This window comes from Pongo pygmaeus, chromosome X, assembly GCF_028885625.2.
Source record: "Pongo pygmaeus isolate AG05252 chromosome X, NHGRI_mPonPyg2-v2.0_pri, whole genome shotgun sequence".
NCBI lineage: Eukaryota > Metazoa > Chordata > Mammalia > Primates > Hominidae > Pongo > Pongo pygmaeus.
Genome location: NC_072396.2, coordinates 24,299,344 through 24,324,118, shown reverse-complemented (window position 1 = coordinate 24,324,118; position 24,775 = coordinate 24,299,344). Strand labels below are relative to the sequence as shown.

At 46.2% G+C, this 24,775-nt stretch overlaps 2 protein-coding genes and 1 long non-coding RNA gene across 3 annotated transcripts; 1 reads left to right on the top strand and 2 right to left on the bottom strand.

The window, feature by feature from the left end:
* Positions 1 to 363: 363 nt before the first annotated feature.
* On the bottom strand, positions 364 to 3,447 carry SAT1 (spermidine/spermine N1-acetyltransferase 1). The gene is made up of 6 exons (XM_054472078.2): positions 3,169 to 3,447; positions 2,873 to 2,924; positions 2,699 to 2,782; positions 1,148 to 1,249; positions 1,014 to 1,054; positions 364 to 888 (listed from the first exon to the last, which is right to left on the bottom strand). The coding sequence occupies exons 1-6, from the start codon at positions 3,232 to 3,234 to the stop codon at positions 718 to 720; spliced, it is 516 nt and encodes a 171-aa protein (XP_054328053.1). The 5' UTR covers positions 3,235 to 3,447; the 3' UTR covers positions 364 to 717.
* On the bottom strand, positions 3,219 to 3,308 carry LOC129024838 (uncharacterized). Its single transcript, XM_055019508.1, has one exon. The coding sequence runs from the start codon at positions 3,306 to 3,308 to the stop codon at positions 3,219 to 3,221; it is 90 nt and encodes a 29-aa protein (XP_054875483.1).
* A 93-nt stretch (positions 3,448 to 3,540) lies between the features above and the next one.
* LOC134739002 (uncharacterized) lies at positions 3,541 to 24,405 on the top strand. The gene is made up of 4 exons (XR_010125361.1): positions 3,541 to 4,017; positions 16,549 to 16,740; positions 19,148 to 21,241; positions 24,260 to 24,405. It is a non-coding gene; the product is annotated as an uncharacterized LOC134739002 (long non-coding RNA).
* The last annotated feature ends 370 nt before the right edge of the window (positions 24,406 to 24,775 follow it).

The window sequence follows — 24,775 nt, the reverse complement described above, 5'->3', positions numbered from 1 at the left end:
CCCAGCTACTCAGGAGGCTGAGGCATGAGAATTGCTTGAACCCGGGAGGCAGAGGTTGCAGTGAGCTGAGATCGTGCTACTGCACTCCAGCCTGGGCAATAGAATGAGACTGTGTCTCAAAAAAAAAAAGTCAGGTTTTACATGTTGCTATGTATAAAACCTTGATAGTCAGCTGGTCAACTGGCTTCTATTCAGACTTTGTTAATACTAGCATAACACATGACCATAAAAACTTCAAATTGGGTTAAAAACTATTTTGAGCAATTCTGTTTATCCAATGATGTTTGCGGGTCATTTTTGTCTTCAACAGCAAGAAAGATGTGTAAGAAATAAAGAATTAGTAAAAATGCTTACACCAAACAATTAAATCAAAGAGTAGTTTATTAAAAAAGAATCAAACAGAAACTCTAAGTACCAGTGTGTACATTGTACACATTTAAATGACTCACGAGAATGAAGTTTTTTTCAAATATATTAAGATCACACCACCTTGTTGTTTATCGAAAGATATTCAAGGAGAAAGATCTGACTCTCCAAACTGCATCTGAGATTGCCACTTTAAACAGACCTCATTTCAAACATGCAACAACGCCACTGGTAATAAAGCTTTGGAATGGGTGCTCATTCTATTATTTCACTACAAACAGCATAGAAAGCAAGATAAGTTGGGAATTTATTCTAAAATAGAATGGAGGTTGTCATCTACGCCAGCACTCCTCACTCCTCTGTTGCCATTTTTAGCAAGTACTCCTTGTCGATCTTGAACAGTCTCCAACCCTCTTCACTGGACAGATCAGAAGCACCTCTTCTTTTATAGAAGTTGATGGATGGTTCATTCCATTCTGCTACCAAGAAGTGCATGCTGCTGCAGCGACACTTCATTGCAACCTATTACGAGAGAGTAAAACACACACTCAGTGACATTTCAGCCTGCTTTCAAGACCCAATTTTTATTCCATCATTAAAATAATCCAGTAAACTTACAAATTTGGAAACCAAAAACTAAGACATACCTGGCTTAGATTCTTCAGAATTTCTGATCCTATGCCAAAGCCTAAAAAGAAAGAGAAGTACAATTTAAAAAGTCTTTGTAAGGATTGATAACCCTGAACTCTCTTCAGACCCTCTGCTCCGAACTCAATCGTACCTCTATAATCACTCATCACGAAGAAGTCCTCAAGATACAATAACTTGCCAATCCACGGGTCATAGGTAAAATAGTACATGGCAAAACCAACAATGCTGTGTCCTGTAATAAGAGCAGCACATGAGATGTGGAGAAGGAAAACATTCCATAAAATTGCAGCTGCAGAATCAGAGGCCTATCATAGGTTTTAAAAAACACACATGCATGTATTACAGAAACAAGTAGCCATGACTGTCTCATGATTTTTATGTGAGTGCAGTCCAGGCCACTGCTGGATGATCTCACCGTTCTGAGAACATATATTTGCAAAAAGCACACATCAGAACTCAATGAAGTCAGGCTACAACTGTGGACTGGCCACTCTGCAGTCTGCTGGAGCTCACACTCAGGAAGCGAGAACGCTTTCATTACTTGCCAGAGCAAAACTGCTATGGTTTTAAACTCAACACACACATTATTCACATCCTATTGGTATACTGGTATGTTGACTTGGGAATACGTCAGGTTTACACGGCAGTTCAGAATAGTAAATATTTGGAAGTTTACAAACTCTTGCTTCCTTAATAAAGGTCAGAACATCAGGCCAAAGTACAACGTTTAATTTCAGAACTTGCCTTCCAATTTATGCATTTTCAATTTGCTCTCCCCATTTGTTGAGTCAGAAGAAGCAGCATTGCCCAGAAACAGGTATTACGTAACATGCACACACTCTAAAAAGTACTCATCCCTTGTTTTCTGCTCATTTCTTGTAGCCTGAGGAACAGACGTCAGAAAAAAAGCAACCACCCAAACAACTTCCCCTTTTAGCTGAGCTGTCTTCTGACCAATCAACAGGGACCAGCCAAAAAAAAAAAAAAAAAAAAAAAGGCATCTGACACCCTCTTAACGGGTGTCTACTATTCCAAATGGAGGCAAAGGTTTCAAATTAAACTTTCTAGCCATTTTATATTCCTTAGCAAACAGACAGGAAGCGAGTATCATAGTGGGTTTCTGATCTACCGTGTTTGAAGTGTGTGATAATAGGACCTTACCTCATTTATCATGATCATCTACTTTATTGTGTAAAGGATCTTTTAGTTACCTCCCCGCCCATCCATGTACACGGAAGGGCCATGTACATGGCGAAGCTAGAGACTGTAACCTGAAGATTGGGACAAATTAAAGAAAAAAATGTGATTTAACACAATTACAAAAACTGTTACGTTAGGGTCAAACAAGAACCATTTTATGAAACTGAATTACAACAAATGACATTATACCTAACTCTTCCGGGTCTCCACAGCACTTATACTTACTTAAGCAGCTTAAACTCTTCCGAGTCTCCACAGCATTCTGATACTTACTTAAACAGCTCTTTTAACCTGCCCTAGTATTCTTAAGTGCAGCATATCTAATTTTTTTTTTTCCTCAGTAGTTTGAACACTTGCTGGCTATTTTTTCTGTCCAAGTTCTCAGTAACTTCGGTCTGTGTAGTCAGTGGTTCTACACAGCCGACACTACTTCTTACATAACACTCGGTCTCTCTGGCTTCTGGAAAGGGAGAGGGGTTACCTTCCGGAGTCCAGTGCTCTTTGGGCACTTCTGCAACCAGGCAGTGGTAAAAGGGGTGCTCTCCAAAACCATCTTCTAGCAGATCTGCAAGAAGGGGGGGCAGGGACGGTAATGGCCTTGGCGAAGGTGACAGGCACCGAACGTTTGTCCCCCGTCCCGCCACTGTTGAATTACCTTTTTCAGTTAAGATTACTTGTTCTTCCATGTATTCATATTTAGCCAGCTCCTGGGGGAATGCACATAGGAGAGAAAAAAATTGAAAACAAAATGAGGCTCCGGCCCGGCCAGCTCAGGGGAACGGAATGGGGCGGGCGGGCGGGCGGGATGGCGGCCGGGCCGGGGATGGGCGCAGAAAGGGGAACAGGCTGGGCTCTCACACCGGCCGAGACCTCAAGACGTGAATCACCCCACCCCGGGAAACGGAGCCACCTCCACCCCACGCCCCGGGAGGAGCTCTGGCTTTCCGCTACCTTGATCAGCCGCAGTATGTCACTGCAGTCGGCGGCAGTGGCTGGGCGGATCACGAATTTAGCCATTTTCGTCTTTTGCTTTTCTTCCCTTTGCGGACCAGGCCCCTGTACTTGAACAGTAGGAGGAGGTGGTTCCTCATTCGTCTCCCGGGAGCGGCCTCTTCTCAGTCAGGCTGGCACCATGACCCAAGGAACCTCGGCGAGTGACGGATAAACCTCAGTCGACTTGCGACTAAGAGCTGCGCATTTGAACATTGGCCCGGCTCGGCTTTTAAGCGCAAAGAAGCCCCGCCTCGGGCCGTGAGGTGGAACCTCTCATCCAATGAGGCCGCGGCCCCGGGGCGCATCGTTTCCTCTCCCAGGCACCACCCTCTCTTCCGGGCGCCCGTGTGAACCCGGAGGACAAAAGTGGGGGCAGCGGGGCGCGCTGTGGGATTCGCTAGCGGCGCCGTCTAGTGGCGCTTCGCGGAGCCTTGGCGGAAACCCTACTGGGAGCCGGTGTGTCCCCCAGTAACATTTGCAAATGAAAGAAGGGAATTCCCTCTGCAGCCCCCCGACAAGTGACCTTGCTCTTTTCTCCCTGGCCAGTGGGAAGCAAACTCAGGATCCCTGGCCTTAGGAGATGGGAGGAAGATTAAAGCAGCAGTTCTCAAAGTGTGATCCAAGAGACCTGCAGGTCCCAAGATCCTTTCTAGAGTTTCGGTGGGAGAACTAGTTTTAGAATTATAGACGTCATTTGCCTTTTAAACTCACAATGGAATTTTCCAGAGGTGACCTGATGTCTGATGATGACACTGCTCTTATGACCAAAGGAATGTGAGCTCGTATATTCTTTTAGAATTTCCTAAGGTAGGTTATTTGGATTTCCCAATAATCTTTTTTCTTTATACTTGTAGTTTGTAGAGATGACAGCATATTTTTTTCGTACTTTTCTAACCTTCTTATACCTTCTTAAATCTCTAATCTTCCTTGACACTTGATCTTGACACCTTTCCTTCTGCCCGAGGTACATTCTTCATAATTTCCTTTAGTAAAGCTCTGCTTTTGCCAAACGTTCTCAGTTTTGCTTATCTGAATGTGTCTTTAATTCATCTTATAATTCTTTTTTTTGACTAGTCAAGTGCAGTAGTGAGAGTAAAATAAGGAGTTTGATCTGTAACTGATTGTGAACAATCAACTGAGATAACTCACTACCTTTGGACCAGCCCATCTTAAAATTCTTGAAGGGTTTATTTCACAGTTTATAGATTTTGAGGTTCAGAAGTTTTCCTCTTTCAGCACATTGATGATATCTGTCTTCTGACTTCGGTTGCTGTTGAAAGTTGTTGTAATCCCTACTTGATTCATCTTCTGTGCTTCATTTCCTTTAACTTTTTTTTTGAAATAATTATACATTTACAGAATATGTGATGATGTCATTGCTCTGGTGACTAAAATAATATGTGCTTGTGTATTACTATGTTTTTTACAATTTTCGAAGGTAAGAGCTTTGGATTCCTTGATAAGTTTTTTTTTTTTTTTTTTTTTTTTTTGGTAGAGATAGGGCCTCACCATCTTGCCCAGGCTGGTCTCGAACTCCTGGGCTCAAGTGCTCCTCCCACCTCGGCCTCCCAAAGTGCTGGGATTACAGGCGTGAGCCACCGCGCCCCGCCAAAACAATCACTATTCTATTAAACTAAGCAACCTAAACAGAAGATGGCTTTGGTTTTGCTTTAGCTACGCAGCTATCACTAGTGCTTAGTCATAGCAGTCTAATTTACTGTTACCAGGAAATATATAACAAGCTCTCCTAAGTCCTGACATTTCAGACAGAAGCAGAGGAGGAAAAGACCTTCTGGTCATCTATGAGGTCTAGCCAACACTGTCAGGAAAGACTAGTAGCTGTAACTTAGGCAGTTGAGAATCAGTGGTTTTTAAAGATCTTTGAGAAAGACGTTTGAGTTTCATAATCTCTCAGGGTGACTCAGGACCCGTGGAATCCCCCTAGGGCAGGAAGGTCAACAGAGAATCTACTTCTGCTTTCTTTTCTACATACAGGATATTACTAGCAAAGGCAGAGAATCACTTGTTGAATGTTAGGGGTGGTCTTTTGGGGATAGTCTGATCCCTCCTTCTACAGAGGCAGGTGGATCACGAGGTCAGGAGTTCGAGACCAACCTGGCCAACATGGTAAAACGCCGTCTCTACTAAAAATAATAAAAAAAAATTGGGCATGGTGACGAGTGCCTGTAATCCCAGCTACTCAGGAGGCTGAGGCAGGAGATCGTTTGAACCCAGGAGGCGGAGGTTGCAGTGAGCCGAGATGGCGCCATTGCACTCCAGCCTGGGCAACAGGGCAAGACTCCGTCTCAAAAAAAAAAAAAAAAAAAAAAAAAAAAAATTGTGGAATAGTGATTGTTTCATTAAAATGCATTCTATTTTTTCTGTTTGTTTTTCCGGTTTAAGTTTCTTTTTTCTTTTCTTTTTTTTTTTTTTTTTGAGATGGAGTCTCGCTCTGTCACCCAGGCTGGAGTGCAGTGGCGTGATCTCCACTCACTGCAACCTCCACCTCCCGGGTTCAAATCATTCTCCTGTCTCAGCCTCCCGAGTAGCTGGGACTACAGGCACACGCCACCATGCCTGGCTAATTTTTATATTTTTAATAGAGACAGGGTTTCACCATATTGGTCAGGCTAGTCTCAAACTCCTGACTTCAGGTGATCCACCTATCTCGGCCTCCCAAAGTGTCGGGATTACAGGCGTAAGCCACTGTGCCTGGCCCAGTTTAAGTTTCATGATCTTTTGCTTTGCTTTGTCCTTATGACAAGAAGAACCTATTCTGAAAAACAGATGGTGGCCAGGAGTGGGGTCTCATGCCTGTAAACCCAGCACTTTGGGAGGCTGAGGTGGATGAATCGCTTGAGCCCAGGAGTTTGAGACCATCCTGGGTAACACAGGGAAACTCCGTCTGTACAAAAAAAATACAAAAATTAGCTGGGTGTGGTGGCGTGTGCCTGTATCCCAGCTATTATACTTGGGAGGCTGAGGTGGGAGGATCACTTGAGCCCAGGAGGTCGAGGCTGCAGTGAGCCATGATTGCGCCACTGCACTCCAGCCTGGGTGACAGAGTGAGACCCTCTCTCAAAAAAACCGAAACAAAACAGACGGCTAAAAAAGCCCACTGTGACTGTGTTTGTGGACATGAAGAAGCCTAGAACCCTAAGAAGTTTGAATGTTTTTCATGGCAGTGAATCACATTATGCTTTTCCATTGTCATGAATGGATAGATGCAACCAACATTACATATATATATATATATATATATATATATATATATATATATATTTTTTTTTTTTTTTTTTTGAAACAGAGTCTCACTATATTGCCCAGGCTGGAGTGCAGTGGCACAATCTCGGCTCACCACAACCTCTGCCTCCTCGGTTCAAGTGATTCTCCTGCCTCAGCCTCCCACCTGCCACCACGCCCAGCTAATTTTGTACTTTTGGTAGAGAGGGGGTTTCACCATGTGGGCCAGGCTGGTCTTGAACTCCTGACTTCAGGTGATTCACCCGCTTTGGCCTCCCAAAGTGCTGGGATTGCAGGTGTGAGCCACCACATTTTTATATATATATATATATATATATATATATAAATTATTATTTTTTGAGACGGAGTTTTCTCTTGTTGCCCAGGCTGGAGTGCAATGGTGTGATCTCAGCTCACCGCAGCCTCCACCTCCTAGGTTCAAGCAATTCTCCTGCCTCAGCTTCCTGAGTAGCTGGGATTACAGGCATGTGCCACCATGCCCTGCTAATTTTGTATTTTTAGTAGAGGTGGGGTTTCTCCATGTTGGTCGGGCTGGTCTCAAACTCCTGACCTCAGGTGATCCGCCCGCCTCGGTCTCCCAAAGTGCTGGGATTACAGGTGTGAACCACGGCGCCTGGCCTATTTTTTTTTTTTTTAAGAGACAGGGTCTTGCTCTGTTGCCCAGGCAGGAGTGCAGTGGCATGATTATAGCTCACTGCAGCCTTGAACTCCTGGGTTTAAGCGATCCTCCCACCTCAACCTCCTGAGTAACTGGGACCACAGGTATGTGCCACCATGCCCGGCTAATCTTTAAAATTTTTTGTAGAGATGGGAGTCTTTCTTTTCTTTCTTTTTTTGAGACAGTCTTTCTCTGTCACCCAGGCAAGCTCTGCCTCCCAGGGTCAAGCGATTCTCCCACCTCAGCCTCCCAAGTAGCTAGGATTATAGGCGTGTGCCACAACACCTGGCTAATGAGATAGGGGTCTTTCTGTGTTGCCCAGACTGGTTTTGAACTCCTGGCTTCAAGGGATTCTCATGCCTTAGCCTCCCAAAGTGCTGGGATTACAGGCATGAGAAATCTCATGTCCAGCGTGGAATTTATATTTAAAATGGCATATACAGCTCCTGAACAGCAGGGGGGAAAATGGCGTGAGAAAAGGGATTAACTGTCTAGCATTTGGAAAACTTTTATTTGGTTAGTGAGTCGGCAGATGAACATGTCTTTACTGAGTCTTGTGCTAGGTACTTGGAGGTTTTAAAGGATGACCAAGTTTTGAAACCAGCCCTCAGGGTATACACATTACTTTTAGAGATGTGCGTGTGGTTTTTACAGCAGAATTTAATCTTTGTGAGAAAGAGAATCCCTGTAACTGAGGAGGACTGAGTAGGGGAAGAGTATTGGGAAGGGAATCAGCCAAGGCATTGTCTTAGGCGGTTTGCTTTAATTGTCTCATTTGATTCTTACAACTATTTTTTTTTTTTTGAGACAGAGTCTCGCTCTGTTGCCCAGGCTGGAGTGCAGTGGCATGATCTCAGCTTACTGCAACCTCTGCCTCCTGGGTTCAAGTGATTCTCCTGCCTCAGCCTCCCAAGTACCTGGGATTACAGGAATGAGCCACCACACCCAGCTAATTTTTGTATTTTTAGTAGAGATGGGGTTTCACCATATTGGCCAAGGTGGTCTTGAACTCCTGACCTCAAGTGATCCACCAGCCTCGGCCTGCCAATGTGTTAGGATTACAGGCGTCAGCCACCACGCCCAGCCTAAATTTTTTTTTTTTGAGAGGGAGTGTTGCTTTGTCACCCATGCTGAAGTGTAGTGGTGTGATCTTGGCTCACTTCAACCTCCGCCCTCTGGGTTCAAGCGATTCTCCTGCCTCACCCTCCTGAGTAGCTGGGATTACAGGCATGTGCCACCACACCCAGCTAATTTTTTTTTATTTTTTATTTTTTAGACAGAGTTTCACTCTTGTTGCCCAGGCTGGAGTGTAATGGTGCAATCTTGGCTCACCATAACCTCCGCCTCCCAGGTTCAAGTGATTCTCCTGCCTCAGCCTCCCAAGTAACTGGGATTACAGGCATGTGCCACCACGCCTGGCTAATTTTGTGTTCTTAGTAGAGACGGATATTCTCCATGTTGGTCAGGCTGGTCTCAAACTCCCGACCTCAGGTGATCCACCTGCCTCGGCCTCTGAAAGTGCTGGGATTACAGGTGTGAGCCACCACACCTGGCCAATTTTTTTTTCTTTAAAATTTTAGTAGAGACGGGGTTTCGTCCTGTTGGCCAGGCTGATCTCGAACTCCTGACCTCAGGGGATCCTCCTGCCTCGGCCTCCCAAAGTGCTAGGATTACAGGCGTGAGTCACCACACCAGGCCCTATTTTTTTTTAAACAGGGTCTTGCTCTGTTGCCCAAGCAAGCATGGCTCACTGCAACCGCAACTCCTGGACTCAAGCAATCCTCCCGCCTCAACCTCCCGAGTGGCTAGGATCACAGGCACAAGCCGCCATGCCTGGCTAATCTTTAAAATTTTTTTGTAAGGATGGGATCTTGCTAACTTGCCTAGGCTAGCCTCGAACTCCTGGCTTCAAGCACTCCTCCTGCCTCAGCCTCCCAAAGTGCTGGGATGACAGGTGTGAGCTGCCACGCCTGGCCCTTACAACTATCTTGTGAAGTAAGTAATAGCAGTGTCTTTACAGTTGGCAAAACCTGAGGCTCAACAGGGGTTACAAAATTGTTAAAGCTGGGACATGATAGAGTTATGAATGTTTATGATTTAAGACTGGTTTTGTTGGACCAAGGGCCATTGCTCTCTACCATTCTATCATGAACACTTTTTTTTTTTTTTGACATAGTCTCATTCTGTCACCCGGGCTGGAGTGCAGTGGTGCGATCTTGGCTCACTGCAACCTCCGCTTCCCAGGTTCAAGTGATTCTCGTGCCTCAGCCTCCCAAGTAGCTGGATTACAGGCATGTACCACCAGGCCCGGTTAATTTTTGTCTTTTTGTAGAGATGGGGTTTCACCATGTTGGCCAGGCTGGTCTCCAACTCCTGACCTCATGTGATCTGCCTGCCTCGGCCTCCCAAAGTGCTGGGATTACAGGCGTGAGCTACCGCGCCTGGCCCTATTTTCATTTTTTTTTTTTTTTTTTGGATATATACCCAGAAGTGGGATTGCTGCATCATGTTACTTAAATTTTTAACTTTTTGAGGAATCTCCCTGCTGTTTTCCATAGCAGCCGCACTGTTTTACATTCCCAACAGTGTATAAAGGTTCCAATTTCTCTACATCTACACCAGCAGTTGTCATTTTGTTTTCTGGTTATTTTTATTTTTTTTTTATTTTTCAAGTGACAAGATCTTGGTTTGTCATCCAGGCTAGATGGAGTGCAGTGGCACGATCCTAGCTCATTGAACCCTGAACTCCAGGGCTCAGGCAATCCTCCCACTTCAGCCTCCCAAAGCACTGGAATTACAGGTGTGAGCTACCATGCCTGGCCTTTCTTTAATTTAAAAAAATTTAAAAGTATTTTTATGTAGAGATGGGGGTCTCACTATCTTGGCCAGGCTGGTCTTGAACTCCTAGGCTCAAGTAATCCTCCAACACAGGCCTCCCAAAGTGTTGAGATTACAGATGCGAGCCACCACACCTGGCCACCTTTCAAAAAATAGTGGCAGTTATAATAGATGTGAGGTGATATTGTGGTTTTAATTTGCATTTCTCTGATGATTAGTGATGCTTAATGTCTTTTTATATGCTTGTTGCCCTTTTATACATTTTCTTTGGAGATATGTCTATTTAAGTCCTTCATCCATTTTTTTGTTTTTTCTTTTTGGAGACAGGGTCTTGCTCTGTCTGGAGTGCAGTGGTGCGATCTTGGCTCACTGCAGCCCCTGCCTCCCAGGTACAAGTAATTCTTCTACCTCAGCCTCCCAAGTAGCTGAGATTATAGGTGCATGCCACAATGCCTGGCTAACTTTTTGTATTTTTAATAAAGAAGGGGGTTTAGCTATGTTGGCCAGGCTGGTCTCAAACTTCTGGCCTCAAGTGATCCGCCTCCCTCGGCCTCCCAAAGTGCTGGGATTATAGGCGTGAGCCACTGTGCCCAGCCTCCTTCATCCATTTTTAAATTGTGTTATTTGTTGTTTTGGGTGTTTTTTTTTTGTTTTGGAGATGGAGTCTAGCTCTGTCGCCCAGGCTGGAGTGCAGTGGCACGATCTTAGCTCACTGCAACCTCTGCCTCTCAGGCTCAAGCAATTCTCCTGCCGCAGCCTCCTGAGTAGCCAGGATTATAGGCGCATGCCACCATGCCTGGCTAGTTTTTGTATTTTAGTAGAGATGGGGTTTCACCATGTTGGCCAGGCTGGTCTTCAACTCCTGACCTCAGGTGATCCACCTGCCTCGGCCTCCCAAAGTGCTGGGATTACAGGCGTGAGCCACCGCGCCTGGCCTAGCCAAAACTTATTAAGGTCTGTTTCCTACCAAGCATTGTGCTTGGGAAGTGCCAAAATAAATATGGCATAGTACCTGCCCTCTGGGGACTCACAGTTCAATATTACAAACCCTTAAGGTACTGGTTCTGGTAGGAAAGCATCCAGCCTTCTGGAGAAAAAGGACAGGTACAAGTAGAACTGAGGGGCAGATACACGATTTGTAACCCATTCCGTGTGACCTACCTCCTCCAGGCAGCCCTTCCTCTCTCCCCTCCTGAGACTGTGTCTAAAAGAGAGACTACTGCCTATCACTCAGCTCAGAGATCAAGCCTTTAACGCCTTATAAATACTTAGGATATCTGAAAAGTGCAGTCAACTATCCTTAGGCCTCCTAAAGTATCAGCTGTTGGTGGGAGCCATGGCTCACGCCTGTAATCCCAGCATTTTGGGAGGTCTAGTCGGGTGGATTGCTTGAGCCCAGGAGTTTGAGACCAGCCTGGGCAACATGGCAAAACCCCACCTCTACAAAAAACACAAAAATTAGCTGGACATGGTGGTACATATCTGTAGTCCCAGCTACTTGGGAGGCTGAGGTAGGAGGATCACATGACTCCTAGAACTTAGCTTCTGAAATGCCACTCCTGCGCATCTTGGGTTTGGGTTTATTCCTTTTTTTTTGAGTCAGGGTCTCACTCTGTCTCCAAGGCTGGAGTGCAGAGGTGCAATCATAGCTCGCTGCAGCTTTGAACTCCTGCACTCAAACAATCCTCTCAACTCAGCCTCCCATGTAGCTGAGACTATAAGTATGTGCCACCTGGCTGGGCGCGGTGGCTCACACCTGTAATCCCAGCACTTTAGGAGGCCGAGGCAGGCAGATCACAAGGTCAAGAGATCGAGACCATCCTGGCCAACATGGTGAAACCCCGTCTCTACTAAAAATACAAAAATTAGCGAGGTGTGACAGGTGCACACCTGTCGTCCCAGCTACTTGGGAGGCTGAGGCAGGAGAATAGCTTGAACCTGGGAGGTGGAGGTTGTAGTGAGCAAAGACTATGCCACTGCACTCCAGCCTGGTGACAGAGCGAGACTTTGTCACAAAAAAAAGAAAAAGTATCTCCCACCATACCCAGCTAATATTTTACTTTTTGAAGAGATGGGGTCGCACTATGCTGCCCAAGCTGGTCTCAAATTCCTGGGCTCAAGCGTTCCTCCCACCTCGGCCTCCCAAAGTGCTGGGATTACAGGTGTGGGCCACCATGCCTGGTCCATGTCTTGCGTTTATATACCTAGGTTGTCCTCAGGTTTATGATTCTACACCTGATCTTATTAGAATTCAGTTGAATTTGTCTTTAATTCTCCATTTTCTCTTTGAATTCTGACCCTATCCCACAAGGAGTTTTTTCCTCCCTAATCTCTCTCCTCTCAGCCTCTTTTCAGAATCATCTGCAAACCAGTTCCATAAATGGCTTTTATTTGGCCAAGAGGCTCATATAGTCTGAGCAACAGAAAGTAAAGATAATGAATATAGAATTTTTTCTGATGCACTCTATCTCCAATTCTTTGAAAATAATCAGGCTGGGTGCAGTGGCTCACGCCTGTAATCCCAGCACTTTGGGAGGCTAAGCTGGGCAGATCACTTAAGGCCAGGGGTTTGAGACCAGCCTGGCCAACATGGTGAAAACTCGTCTTCACCAAAAATACAAAAATTAGCCAGGCATGGTGGCGCATCCCTGTAATCTCACCTACTTGGGAGGCTGAGGCACAAGAGTTGCTTGAAGCCAGGAGGCGGAGGTTGCAGTGAGCTGAGATCGTGCCACTGCACTCCAGCCTGGGTGATGGAACAAGTAAGACTCAGTCCCCCCCAAAAAAAAAGAAAGAAAGAAAGAAAGAAAGAATCAGTAAAGGGGGGAGGGGACTAAAACAAACAAAATAATAAGTAAAGCCAATATACTAATTCAATTCCATTTAATTCATTTATTGAGCACCTACTATATGTCAGGTATTATGCTGGGTCCTGAGACTACAAAGATCAAACAGGGAGAGTTCCTGACTTCTGAGAATTTGCCACCTAGAGAGAAAAAAACAGAAATGTAATCAAATACATTGTGATAACTGCTTCAGTGAATAATGTGCCACATGATCTACAGGAAGCAGTAAACAATTAATTCTGCCAGGATGGAGTGCTAGTGAAGTCTCGGTGATGAGGCAGCATAGTGGCCTGGAAAGCTACAGAGAGGAAGTGACATTTGTGTAAAGAGAAATGAAACTAAATTAGGGAAAAATAAACTAAGTTATCCAAATTGAATTTTCTAGTTTCATAGTAAACCTTTTATAAGGGGCTAAGAAAATTTCCAAAAAATTAAAGGAAAACATGTTTATTTGTCTTTCTGTCTCATTTTATCATATATCTAAATCCTAATTAAAATGTCATTTTAATTACAGGCACTCATGAAAGGTGGCCGGGTACCACTGTATCAATGGCCCAGTTGCCCATCTCCTGGCGAGAGATTTCCCTAAGTGACCTGGCAGTGTCACTATTACCACCACCCCACATGAATCTTGTGCTGGAGGCGACTAGAGCTGTGTGTCCCTCAGCAGAAGCAGGTGGCATAAGCAAGAGTTCCATTTTGGTTTCATTTTCAGAGGACCCCAATTACGCACTCTGCAAGAAATAATGTGCCTCTCAGGATGGTTCCAAGCTGAGCCCAAGTCACTGAGGGAGATTCACTGCTTGCTAACATGAACTTTATTCCTGGATAAACAAGTCCCAAACCATCTTGTTCATATGCCACCACGGTCATGTCAAAACACACATTATCAGCTGGGCGCGGTGGCTCACGCTTGTAATCCCAGCACTTTGGGAGGCCGAGGCGGGCGGATCACTTGAGGTCAGGAGTTGGAGATCAGCCTGGCCAACATGGCGAAACCCCGTCTCTACTAAAAATACAAAAATTAGCCGGGCATGGTGGTACGTGTCTGTAGTCCCAGGTACTCAGAAGGCTGAGACATGAGAATCGCTTGAACCCAGGGGGTGGAGGTTGCAGTGAGCTGAGATCATGCCACTGCACTCGAGCCTGGACAACAGAGTGAGATCCTATGCCAAAAACAAACAAACAAAAACCAACAACAAAAAAGTGCTTTATCAAGTGCAACTCTGTGAGAGACACTCTGCTAGATGCTGGAGCCATAAGAGTGAAAATAATAGTCTCTGCCCCAGAGGGGCTCAGGTCTGGCTCCTTGATACATTTCACAGATGAGGAAACTGAGGCACTGAACTTTCTGGTTTCTTTCTCTGGGCTGGTTATGCTGTACTCCCTTCACTGAGTATTTTCCTCCCTTCATGAATTTTCGAGAGTTTCACTCTTGTTGCCCAGGCTGGAGTGCAATGGCGTGATCTCGGCTCACTGCAACCTCCAACTCCCAGGTTCAAGCGATTCTCCTGCCTCAGCCTCCCGAGTAGCTGGGATTACAGGTGCCCGCCACAACACCTGGCTAACTTTTTGTATTTTTAGTACAGACAGGGTTTCACCATGTTGGCAGGCTGGTCTCCAACTCCTGATCTCAGGTGATCCACCTACCTCGGCCTCCCAAAGTGCTGGGATTACAGGCGGGAGCCACCGCGCCCGGCTGCACAAAAGTTTTTAAGTTTGATGTAGTTCCACTTGTCTATTTTTTGCTTTTGTTTCCTGCCAAGAGAGAATCTTACATCATGTGACATAATCATGGGAGTAACATCCTATCACTTATACCATATCGGTTAGAATCAAGTCACAGGTCCTGTCACCACTCGAGGGGAAGGTATCACACAAAGGCATGAACGCCAGGAGGCAGGATCACGAAGGCCACCATGGAGTCTGTCAGCCATACATTTATTTATTTATTTATTTATTTATTTATTTATTCCTGGCTCCCAGAACTGATGCCAAACATTTAAAGGGCAGTAAAAGCCTACTTTTAATTCAACCTTTAACCAATACTCTCTTTCTTTTTGAGACAGGCCTCTCACTCTGTTGCCCAGGTTGGAGTTCGGTGACGTGGATCTCGTCTCACTGCAACCTCTGCCTCCTGGGTTCAAGCAAGTCTCCTGCCTCAGCCTCCTGAGTAGCTGGGACTACAGGCATGCGCTACCACACCTGGAAAATTTTTGTATTTTTTGGTAGAGACAGGATTTCTTTCTTTTTTTTTTTTTGAGATGGAGTTTCGGCCTTGTTGCCCAGGCTGGAGTGCAGTGGCGTGATCTTGGCTCACTGCAACCTCCACCTCCCAGGTTCCAGCGATTCTCCTGCCTCAGCTGCCTGAGTAGCTGGGATTACAGGCACCTGCCACCACGCCCGGCTAATTTTTTGTATTTTTAGTAGAGGTGGGGTTTCACCGTGTTGGCCAGGCTGGTCCCACACTCCTGACCTCAGGTGATATACCCGCTTTGGCCTCCCAAAGTGCTGGGATTACAGGCGTGAGCCACCGCACCCAGCCGAGACAGGATTTCTCTGTGTTGGCCAGGATGTTCTCAAACTCCTGGCCTTACGTGATCCGCCCACCTTGGCCCCCAAAAATGCTGGGATTACAGGCCTGAGCCACCGTGTCTGGCATAGCCAAAACTTACTAAGGTCTGTTTCCTGCCAAGCATTGTGCTTGGAGAGTGCCAAAATAAATATGGCATAGTACCTGCCCTCTGGGGACTCACAGTTCAATATTACAAGCCCTTAAGGTACTGGTTTTAGTCGGAAAGGATCCAGCCTTCTGGAGAAAAAGGACAGGTACAATTAGAACTGAGGGGCAGATACACGATTCGTAACCCATTCCGTGTGACCTACCTCCTCCGGGCAGCCCTTCCTCTCTCCCCTCCTGAGACTGTGTCTAAAAGGAAGACTACTGCCTATCACTCAGCTCAGAGATCAAGCCTTTAACTCCTTATAAATACTTAGGGTATCTGAAAAGTGCAGTCAACCATCCTTAGGCCTCCTAAAGTATCAACTTTTGGGTGGGCGCCATGGCTCATGCCTTTAATCCCAGCACTTTGGGAGGCCCAGGTTGGTGGATCACTTGAGGTCAGTTTGAGACAAGCCTGGCCAACATGGCAAAACCCTGTATCTACTATAAACACAAAAATTAGCTGGGTGTAGTGGTGCATGCCTGTAATCCCAGCTACTAGGGAGGCTGAGGCAGGATAATCACTTCAACCTGGGAGGAGGAGCTTGCAGTGAGCCCAGATCATGCCATTGCTCTCCAGCCTGGGTGACAGAGCGAGACTCCATCTCAAAAAAAAAAAAAAAAACAAACCACCAAAATTTAGCTAAGCATGGTAGCAGGCACCTGTAATGCTAGCTACTCGGGAGGCTGAGGCAGGAGAATTGCTTGAACTCAGGAGGTGGAGGTTGCAGTCAACCGAGATCTTGCCACTGCACTCCAGCCTGGGTGACAGAGTGAGACTCCATCTCAAAACAACAACAACAACAAAAAACAAGTATCAGCTCTTTGAATCTAGGTATAGAGGTTACTCAATAGGAAGATCATAGTAAATAATTGCCTGTTAGTGCACAAAGCATAAGATACCCCCTCTTTTCTCTGTGGCCTCTGGGTACATGCAGTAGATTTTAAAGTTCAAAATCCAGCTTACCAACCTTTGTACCATTTGTCAACTGGCAATTAAATGTTAACAGTGAATCCAGGAAAATAGAGGATGCTTCAAAGAAGGAAACACGAGAGTACCCCGCACCCAAGCAGCCTCTGGCCTGAGGAACAAGGAACAGACCAAGGTTCTGGCCCTGGTGTGAGTGAATGTTTGGCATAGTCTGCTGGCAACAACAGAAGTTATTACCTGAAAACTCATTCTGGAGGTGGAGGATGTTGGGGTGAGTCATTCCTTTTGGGAGGATGATGGAGGTAGGGGAAGGGTGCAAGAAGATCAAAAGGGGACCCAGAACCATAGAACTGAGAGAAGTGTAGTACATTTTAGTGTCTCCTTATGAGATTAATTATAGGAGGGTACTACAGCAGAGGAAAAACAAAATATGCAACCAGCATTTCTTCCATTTCTTTGTGCCTACTGTGAGTGGTATTCCTTGTTTGGCATTTTACAAATGAGATTTCATTTAGTTTTTTTTTTTTTTTTTTTTTTTTTTTTTTCAGATGGAGTCTCGCTCTGTCACCCAGGCTAGAGTGCAGTAGCAGGATCTCCGCTCACTGCAACCTCCGCCTCCCGGGTTCAAGCAATTCTCCTGCCTCAGCTTCCTGAGTAGCTGGGATTATAGGCATGCACCACCACACCCGGCTAATTTTTGTATTTTTAGTAGAGACGGGGTTTCACCAAGTTGGCCAGTATGGTCTCAAACTGCTAACCCCAAGTGATCCTCCCGCCTTGGCGTCCCAAAGTGCTGGGATTACAGGTGTGAGCCACCGTGCCTGGCCCCGGCCTCATTTAATCCTAATTACCATGTATTGTTACTTATTTTTTATGTATGTCCTGCTTTCTTATCTGGAGTCTATTAAATTAGAAAATATTTGTTGTACTCCAAAAAGGAGAGATTAATTGTACATTTCCGTTCTAGAGCTTCAGGGAAAACTGGTAATAAAACCAGCTGTTTAAGTAAAACTGGTCTGGATGAATATGATCTGGAAGTATAAGGGTTTTCTTCAAAGTCTTACATCCTCTACTGTTGAGATTTCTGTTATCTTAGAAGCATAGAAAGTAATTCTGTAGTCCACATCCCTCATCTAAAAGCTAAGAAAACTGAAGCCCAGAGAAGGTATTGTCCCAGGTCACCCAGCTAGAAAGTGGCAGATAGTTGACTAGAAACCTCATTAAAAAGGCCAGGAGCAGTGGCTCATGCCTGTAATCCCAGCACTTTGGGAGACCAAGGCGGATGAATCACCTGAGGTCGGGAGTTCGAGACCAGCCTGACCAACATGGAAAAACCCCGTCTCTACTAAAAATACAAAAAATTAGCCGGACGTGGTGGCACATGCCTGTAATCCCAGCTACTCAGGAGGCTGAGGTAGGAGAATCGCTTGAACCCGGGAGGTGGAGGTTGCGGTGAGCCGAGATCGTGCCATTGCACTCCAGCCTGGGCAACAGGATCGGAACTCCGTCTCAAAAAAAAAAAAAAAAAAAAAGAAAGAAAAGAAAGGAAAAAAGAACCTCATTAAAAAAGAAAGAGAGTGAGAAATACAGCTGAGATTTACTGACTTTTTTTTTTTTGAGATGGAGTCTGGCTCTGTCCACCAGGCTGGAGTGTGGTGGCGCGATCTCAGCTCACTGCAACTTTTGTCTCCCAGGTTCAAGCGATTCTCCTGCCTCAGCCTCCTTAGTAGCTGGGATTACAGGCACATGCCACCATCCCCAGCTAATTTTTTGTATGTTTAGTAGAGACGGGTTTTTGCCATATTGGCCAGGCTGGTCCCAAACTCCTGACCTCAAGTGATCTGCCTGCCTCTGCCTGCCAAAGTGCTGGGATTACAGGCGTGAGCCACCATGCCTGGCTGGTTTACTGACTTTGAAGTCAAGAAATCTTTTACCGTACTACTGTGAAATTATGACCCTCATAGATTTTCTGGCAGAAATGGTAAATAAAAAAAACAGACGTGGCCGGGTGCAGTGGCTCACGCCTGTAATCCCAGCACTTTGGGAGGCCGAGATGGGCGGATCACGAGGTCAGGAGTTCAAGACCAACATAGTGCCAACATGGTGAAACCCCATCTCTACTAAAAATACAAAAAATTAGCCGGGCATAGTGGCGGCGCCTGTAATCCCAGCTACTCGGGAGGCTGAGGCAGGAGAATGGCTTGAACCCGGGAGGCGGAGGTTGCAGTGAGCTGAGATCACGCCATTGCACTCCAGCCTGGGCGACAGAGCGAGACTCCGTCTCAAAAAAACAAAACAAAACAAAACAAAAAAGAGATCGAGGCCATCATGGCCAACATGGTGAAACTCCATCTCTACTTAAAATACAAAAAAAATTAGCTGGGTGTCCTAGCGTGCTCCTGTAGTCCCAGCTACTCGGGAGGCTGAGGCGGGAGAATCACTTGAACCCAGGAGGCAGAGGTTGCAGTGAGCCGAGATCGCGCCACTGCACTCCAGCTTGGGCGACAGAGCGAGACTCCGTCTCAAGAAAAAAATTTATTCTCTCTAAGAAAACAGATGTTATATGAAATATTCTCCTAGGGCTGGAACTTGGGCAAAAATCTGTAAACAATCAAAACACTTGAGTCCACTTCTTACAAATTGTTTCACTAGCACACGTCTTGTTTTAATTACAACAGGGAGTGCTCTTGACAGTTCCAGTCTCCTCAACCTCTTCCTCTTCGTAAGCCTTTCTCCTCTGCTTTGCATCCCTGTCCCCAGTCACAAGGATAGGACTGATAAGTAGAGCTCTGCAATATGGGTTATGAACACCTGCAGTTTAAGACAAGTAAACAATTGATGGCAGCAGTGGCCTGTCTGGAGCGGCTACTGCGAAGATGCCAGCTGTAGTGTGGGAGGCACGGTGGGGTCTGCGTGCTCCGTGGAGCTGGCCGGAGCCCCACGCTCTTCTGAGTTGGCGGAGTGGGAGCCTCACGCTTTCCGGCACAGCTGCAACCACCCAGCCACAGCTGCAGACCTGGACATCCCTGTGCTCTCGGGGGCTGGGAAGACCCCCTGCCCCACAGGCTTGGAAGTGCCTGCTCCCGCTGCCTGGCTTCTCCTTGCTCCTGGAGCCCACTCTGGGGTGGAGCAAAGTTGTGGCTGAGCCCAAGCGCTGTCTAGACCCAGCTAGACAGCGCCTGGGGCGCTGCTGACATGCCAGCCCCCTGCCACCTTGGCCCCCTCTAGACTTTAGGCACTGAGAAGCACAGGAGGGAGGCTGGCGGCGTGCAGTGGGGGAGCTGAGGGCACTCGGTGTGGGCTGCCGGTACTCCTCTGCAGGAACAGCCCAGGCGCTGGGGACGACATGATTGATGGTGGCAGGAGGCAGACAGGCTCCTGGGCAGAAAGAGGTGGGTCCCCGGTAAAGCCCCACCATCAAGCCAGGCAGGCCTGAAGCCCAGGGGCTGGGCTGTCAGTCCCGGGTGAAGTCTGTGGCCCGGAGTGAGAACTTATGGTGATTTTTCCGGGTCAGCCCATGGCCACCCATGGACCAATCAGCATGCACTTCCTCCCTTCTGAGCCTAGCCAGACTCACAGACGCTGGGACTACCAGCTGTGGGAAGGAGCTACCCAATTCAGGTCTCCTCGACTCATCAAGACAACCTGCCTGAAGAAGGGAGCTACCCACTCTGGGTCTCTTCTCCACTGAGAGCTGGACACTTACTGGGACAACCTGCTTGTGGAAAGGAGCTACCTACCCACTTCAAGTTTCCCGAGAGCTGTTCTGTCACTCAGTAAGGCTCCTCTCAGCCTTGCTCACCCTCTAGTTGCCCGTGTACCTCATTCTTCCTGGATGTGGGACGAGAACTCAGGACCCACTGAATGGCGGAACTGAAAGAGCAGTAACACAAACAGGGCTGAAACACGCCCTCCTCCCCTCTCCACGCCCCCGCGACTTGCCACGTTGCAGGTGATGTGAAGGAGAGAAGTGCTGTGGCCCTTCAGGGAGCCCAGACCTAGGGGCTCCCTGAGCCAGGGCTGTGACACCCTCTTTGGGGCTCTGCGGTTTCTGATATCTTCAAACTTCCGGGCACCACTGCATTCCTCTTGTCCAGACACAGGTGCCTACAGCAGAAGCCGCTTGTGGTTCATCAGATCCAGCTGCAGACTTGCATGGAACTGGCACCTTTGCCAGCGCCTGGAGCTGCCTGCCCAGCTGCAGCAGCTGGTGTGTGTGGCTGTGCGCAGTGGCCAGACCCTGCGTTCGTTCGCCTGCACACCACTCGCTGTTCCGTGCCTGGCTCACCCTTGGCAGACGTGGAATCCTGGCTGGTAGCATGAACTGAGCACAGCCTGCCAGGCCACGTCAGTGGAACAACTCTAGCGGGCCTGATCAAAACTCAGGCAAAGGCACCACTGGTCACAGAGCTTTCTAGCTGGAAAAGCAACACCCGAAGGATCCCGTGACACAATGAACATGCTAGGAGATCCCTGCCACCCTGAGAGGCTGCAGGAAGCTGCCTCCATCCAGGCCTCTTCACAGAAGGAGAATTGCAGAGACCGTAGGATTTTTCTACTCACAGGAACAGATGATGTCCTGTCAGGAAGATAAAATGCTTCAAGGAAAGTGCAATAGGGATTATAATACTGATGATCTGAGACTCTGATAATGACTCTGAGATGATTCCCAATTCTATGATGAATCATCTCAGAATGACTCTGAGATGATGATTCCTGATTCTACGATGATTGAGGCAGATCTCACTGGTTGGTGAATCTAGTTGGTAAAGGTGAGGCATCACAATACCATCATTTCTTTCTGAGATGAGCGCTATCCCAATACTTTGAAAATGGTCTACTGGCTGCTCTACCTGTGGAGTGGCCATTCTTTATTCCTTTACTTTCCTAATAAACTTGCTTTCAAGGCTGGGTGTGGTGACTCGTGCCTGTAATCCCAACACTTTGGGAGGTGGAGGTGGGCAGATCACTTGAGGTCAGGAGTTCAAGACCAGCCTGGTCAACATGGTGAAATGCCATCTCTACTAAAAATACAAAAATTCGCCGGGTGTGGTGGCATATGCCTGTAATCCCAGCTACTCAGGAGGCTGAGGCAGGAGAATGGCTTGAACCTGGGAGGTGAAGGTTGCAGTGAACCGAGATTGTGCTACTGCACCCCAGCCTGGGTGACAGAGTGAGACTCTGTCTAAAAAACAAAATCAAACGAAAACAAAAACAAACTAAACTTGCCTTCACTTTAAAAAAAATGGTCCACATCTCTTCATTTATGTTCTTCCCTCATAGATAGAATACACACTTATCCTCAGACAGGGATTATGGATTTTCCAATCCATACAAGTGACTTAGAGAATGCCAGCCTTTTGGCATGATGCCAAAGGGTAGTTGACTCAGTAAGTCCTTTTAGGAAAGTGGAGCTAAGTGTACTTGTGTGGTGGAAAAAGCAGGGTTTTTTTTTTTTTTTTTTTTTTTTTGGCCAGGCACATTTAGATGCAAATCTCCGTGCTGCCAGTTACCAGCTGTGTGATTTTAGACAAGGTACTTGAATTTGAGTGTGATTGTGTGTAAAATGAAGTGAATAATAATAGCTTCCTCCTCCTAGGGTTGTAAATACTAAATGATGTTGTAAAGCCCTTTGTAGAATGCCTAGAATATAACAGGACACCCTCTAAATGTTTGTTCCTTTCTGGCTACCTGGCGATATAAGGATTCCAACTATTTTTGGGTTAGGAAGAACAGCTGCGAATGGCCTAATGGGGCCCTAAAGTTGTTTTATCCTGCCCTTACACAGGACCGTTCTCTTATTCATTGACCTTTGGCATGAAGCATTGATCTTCCTCATGAATAATAAATGTGTAATGATTCTTGTTTGCCAACCAATGAGGTATGGCTCAATAGTCATAGAATCAGGAATCATTAGAGTATGGATAATCAGTATTGTAAACCCCACTGCACTTTGCTTGGAGCATTTTATCTGCCTGGCCAGACACCTTGTGAACAGGGTTCAATCCAGAACACATCATCTGGGTAAATTATTTACAAGTCTGTCTCACTTTAGAAGTGGACCTTATTCATGACCTAAATAGCATTCAACTATAATCTACACTTGGAGATTTTTTTTTAAAGAAGCAAGCTTACAGAAAAGATGAAAGTAGGAGAAAATGTTCAAAAGAAAGTAGGAGAAAATGATTCAGAATATATCAATTCACACAACTTTTCTTCCTTGTTCTTTTTATTTTTATTTTTTGAGACGGAGTCTTGCTCTGTCACCCAGGCTGGAGCACAGTGGCACGATCTTGTGTCACTGTAAACTCCACCTCCCGGGTTCAAGCAATTCTCCTGCCTCAGCCTCCCGAGTAGCTGGGATTACAGGTGTGCACCACCACGCCTGCCTAATTTTTGTATTTTTAGTAGAGACAGGGTTTCACCATGGTGGCCAGGCTGGTCTCGAACTCCTGACCTCAAGTGATCTGCCTGCCTTGGCCTCCCAAAGTGCTGAGATTACAGGCGTGAGCCACTGTACCTGGCCCTTTGTTCTTTTTATAGATATTTTACAGATACCAGATAGGAGGAAATTATGCAGTTATAATGCTTAGAATCTGGACAGGACAGCAGACATTACCATTTCCCAGACTTTCTATATTTTTTCCTTTTTTAAAAAAAATGTCAGAAACCTATTTCTTGCTAAATTTTCCCAAACTTTCTTTCAGTACCTAGTCTCTGAAGCCATGGTTAAAAACAAAAATAGGGCTGGGTGCGGTGGCTCATGCCTGTAATCCCAGCACTTTGGGAGGCTGAGGCGGTCGGATCATGAGGTCAGGAGATCGAGACCATCCTGGCTAACACGTTGAAACCCCGTCTCTACTAAAAAATACAAAAAAAATTAGGCCGGTGTGGTGGCGGGCACCTGTAGTCCTAGCTACTCGGGAGGCTGAGGCAGGAGAATGGCATGAACCCCGGAGGTGGAGCTTGCAGTGAGCCAAGCTCATGCCACTGCGCTCCAGCCTGGGCAACAGAGCGAGACTCCGTCTCAAAAAACAACAACAACAACAACAAAAAACAAATTTAAGGACCTGTGAATAGTAGTTAAGCACTCTTTACCTTCTGTAATATATATTAGTGCAACACAATTCTCAATTTTGTAATTCTTATTCTACATTTGGAATGTGCCAAATTTATTGAAGACTATAAATTAACACATCTAAGAATTCCAGTGAATCCCAAGCTGCATAAACACAAAGGAAACCACAAGGCATTTCAGAATCAAATTTCTGAAAACCAGTGATTAGAGAATTTTTCTTTTTCTTTTTTTTCTTTTTTTTTTGAGATGGAGTCTTGCTCTGTCACCCAGGCTGGAGTGCAGTGGTGCGATCTTGGCTCACTGCAACCTCTGCCTCCCAGGCTCAAGTGATTCTCCTGCCTCAGCCTCCTGAGGAGCTGGGATTACAGGCATGTGCCACCATCACTGGCTAATTTTTGTATTTTTAGTAGAGACAGGGTTTCACCATGTTGGCCAGGCTGGTCTTGAACTACCGACCTCAAGTGATCCACTCACCCTAGCCTCCCAAAGTGTTGGGATTACGGGCATGAGCCAACACACCTGGCCTGATTGAGAGAAAATTTTAAAGATGAGACTGATGGCTGGTTTCTCATCAAAAACAATGCAAACCAGAGATGGTGGAATGACATCTTTAATGAGCTGAAAGAAAAACACTGCCAGCCTAGAATTTTATATCCAGTGAAAATGTTCTCCAAAAATGAAGGCATAACCCAAAAATGGATTCATATTTCAGGAAAGCTAAAGGCGAAAGAATTCATCACTAAAACTGTACTACAAGAAATGCTAAAGGAAGTTGTTCAGACTGACGGAAAACTATACCAGATGGACACTGGAATTTACCCAAAGGAATGAGGAGCACCAGAAATGGCAAATGTGTGGGTAAATAGAAAATATATTTTTCTTGTTTTTAACATCTATAAAAGATATTTAACTATCGAGGGTGAAAGTAATGGACATGTATTATGGGCTTTATAACTTTTGTAGAAGTGGCTGGGCACAGTGGTTTACACCTGTAATCCTAGTACTTTGGGAGGCTGAGGCGAGCAGATCACTTGAGGTCAGGAGTTCAAAATTAGCCTGGCCAACATGGTGAAACCTCGTCTAGACTAAAAATACAAAAAATTAGTGGGAGAGCCATGCGTGGTGGCTCATGCTTGTAATCCCAGGACTTTGGGAGGCTGAGGCAGGTGGATCACCTGAGGTCAGGAGTTTGAGACCAGCCTGGCCAACATGGTGAAACCCGTCTCTA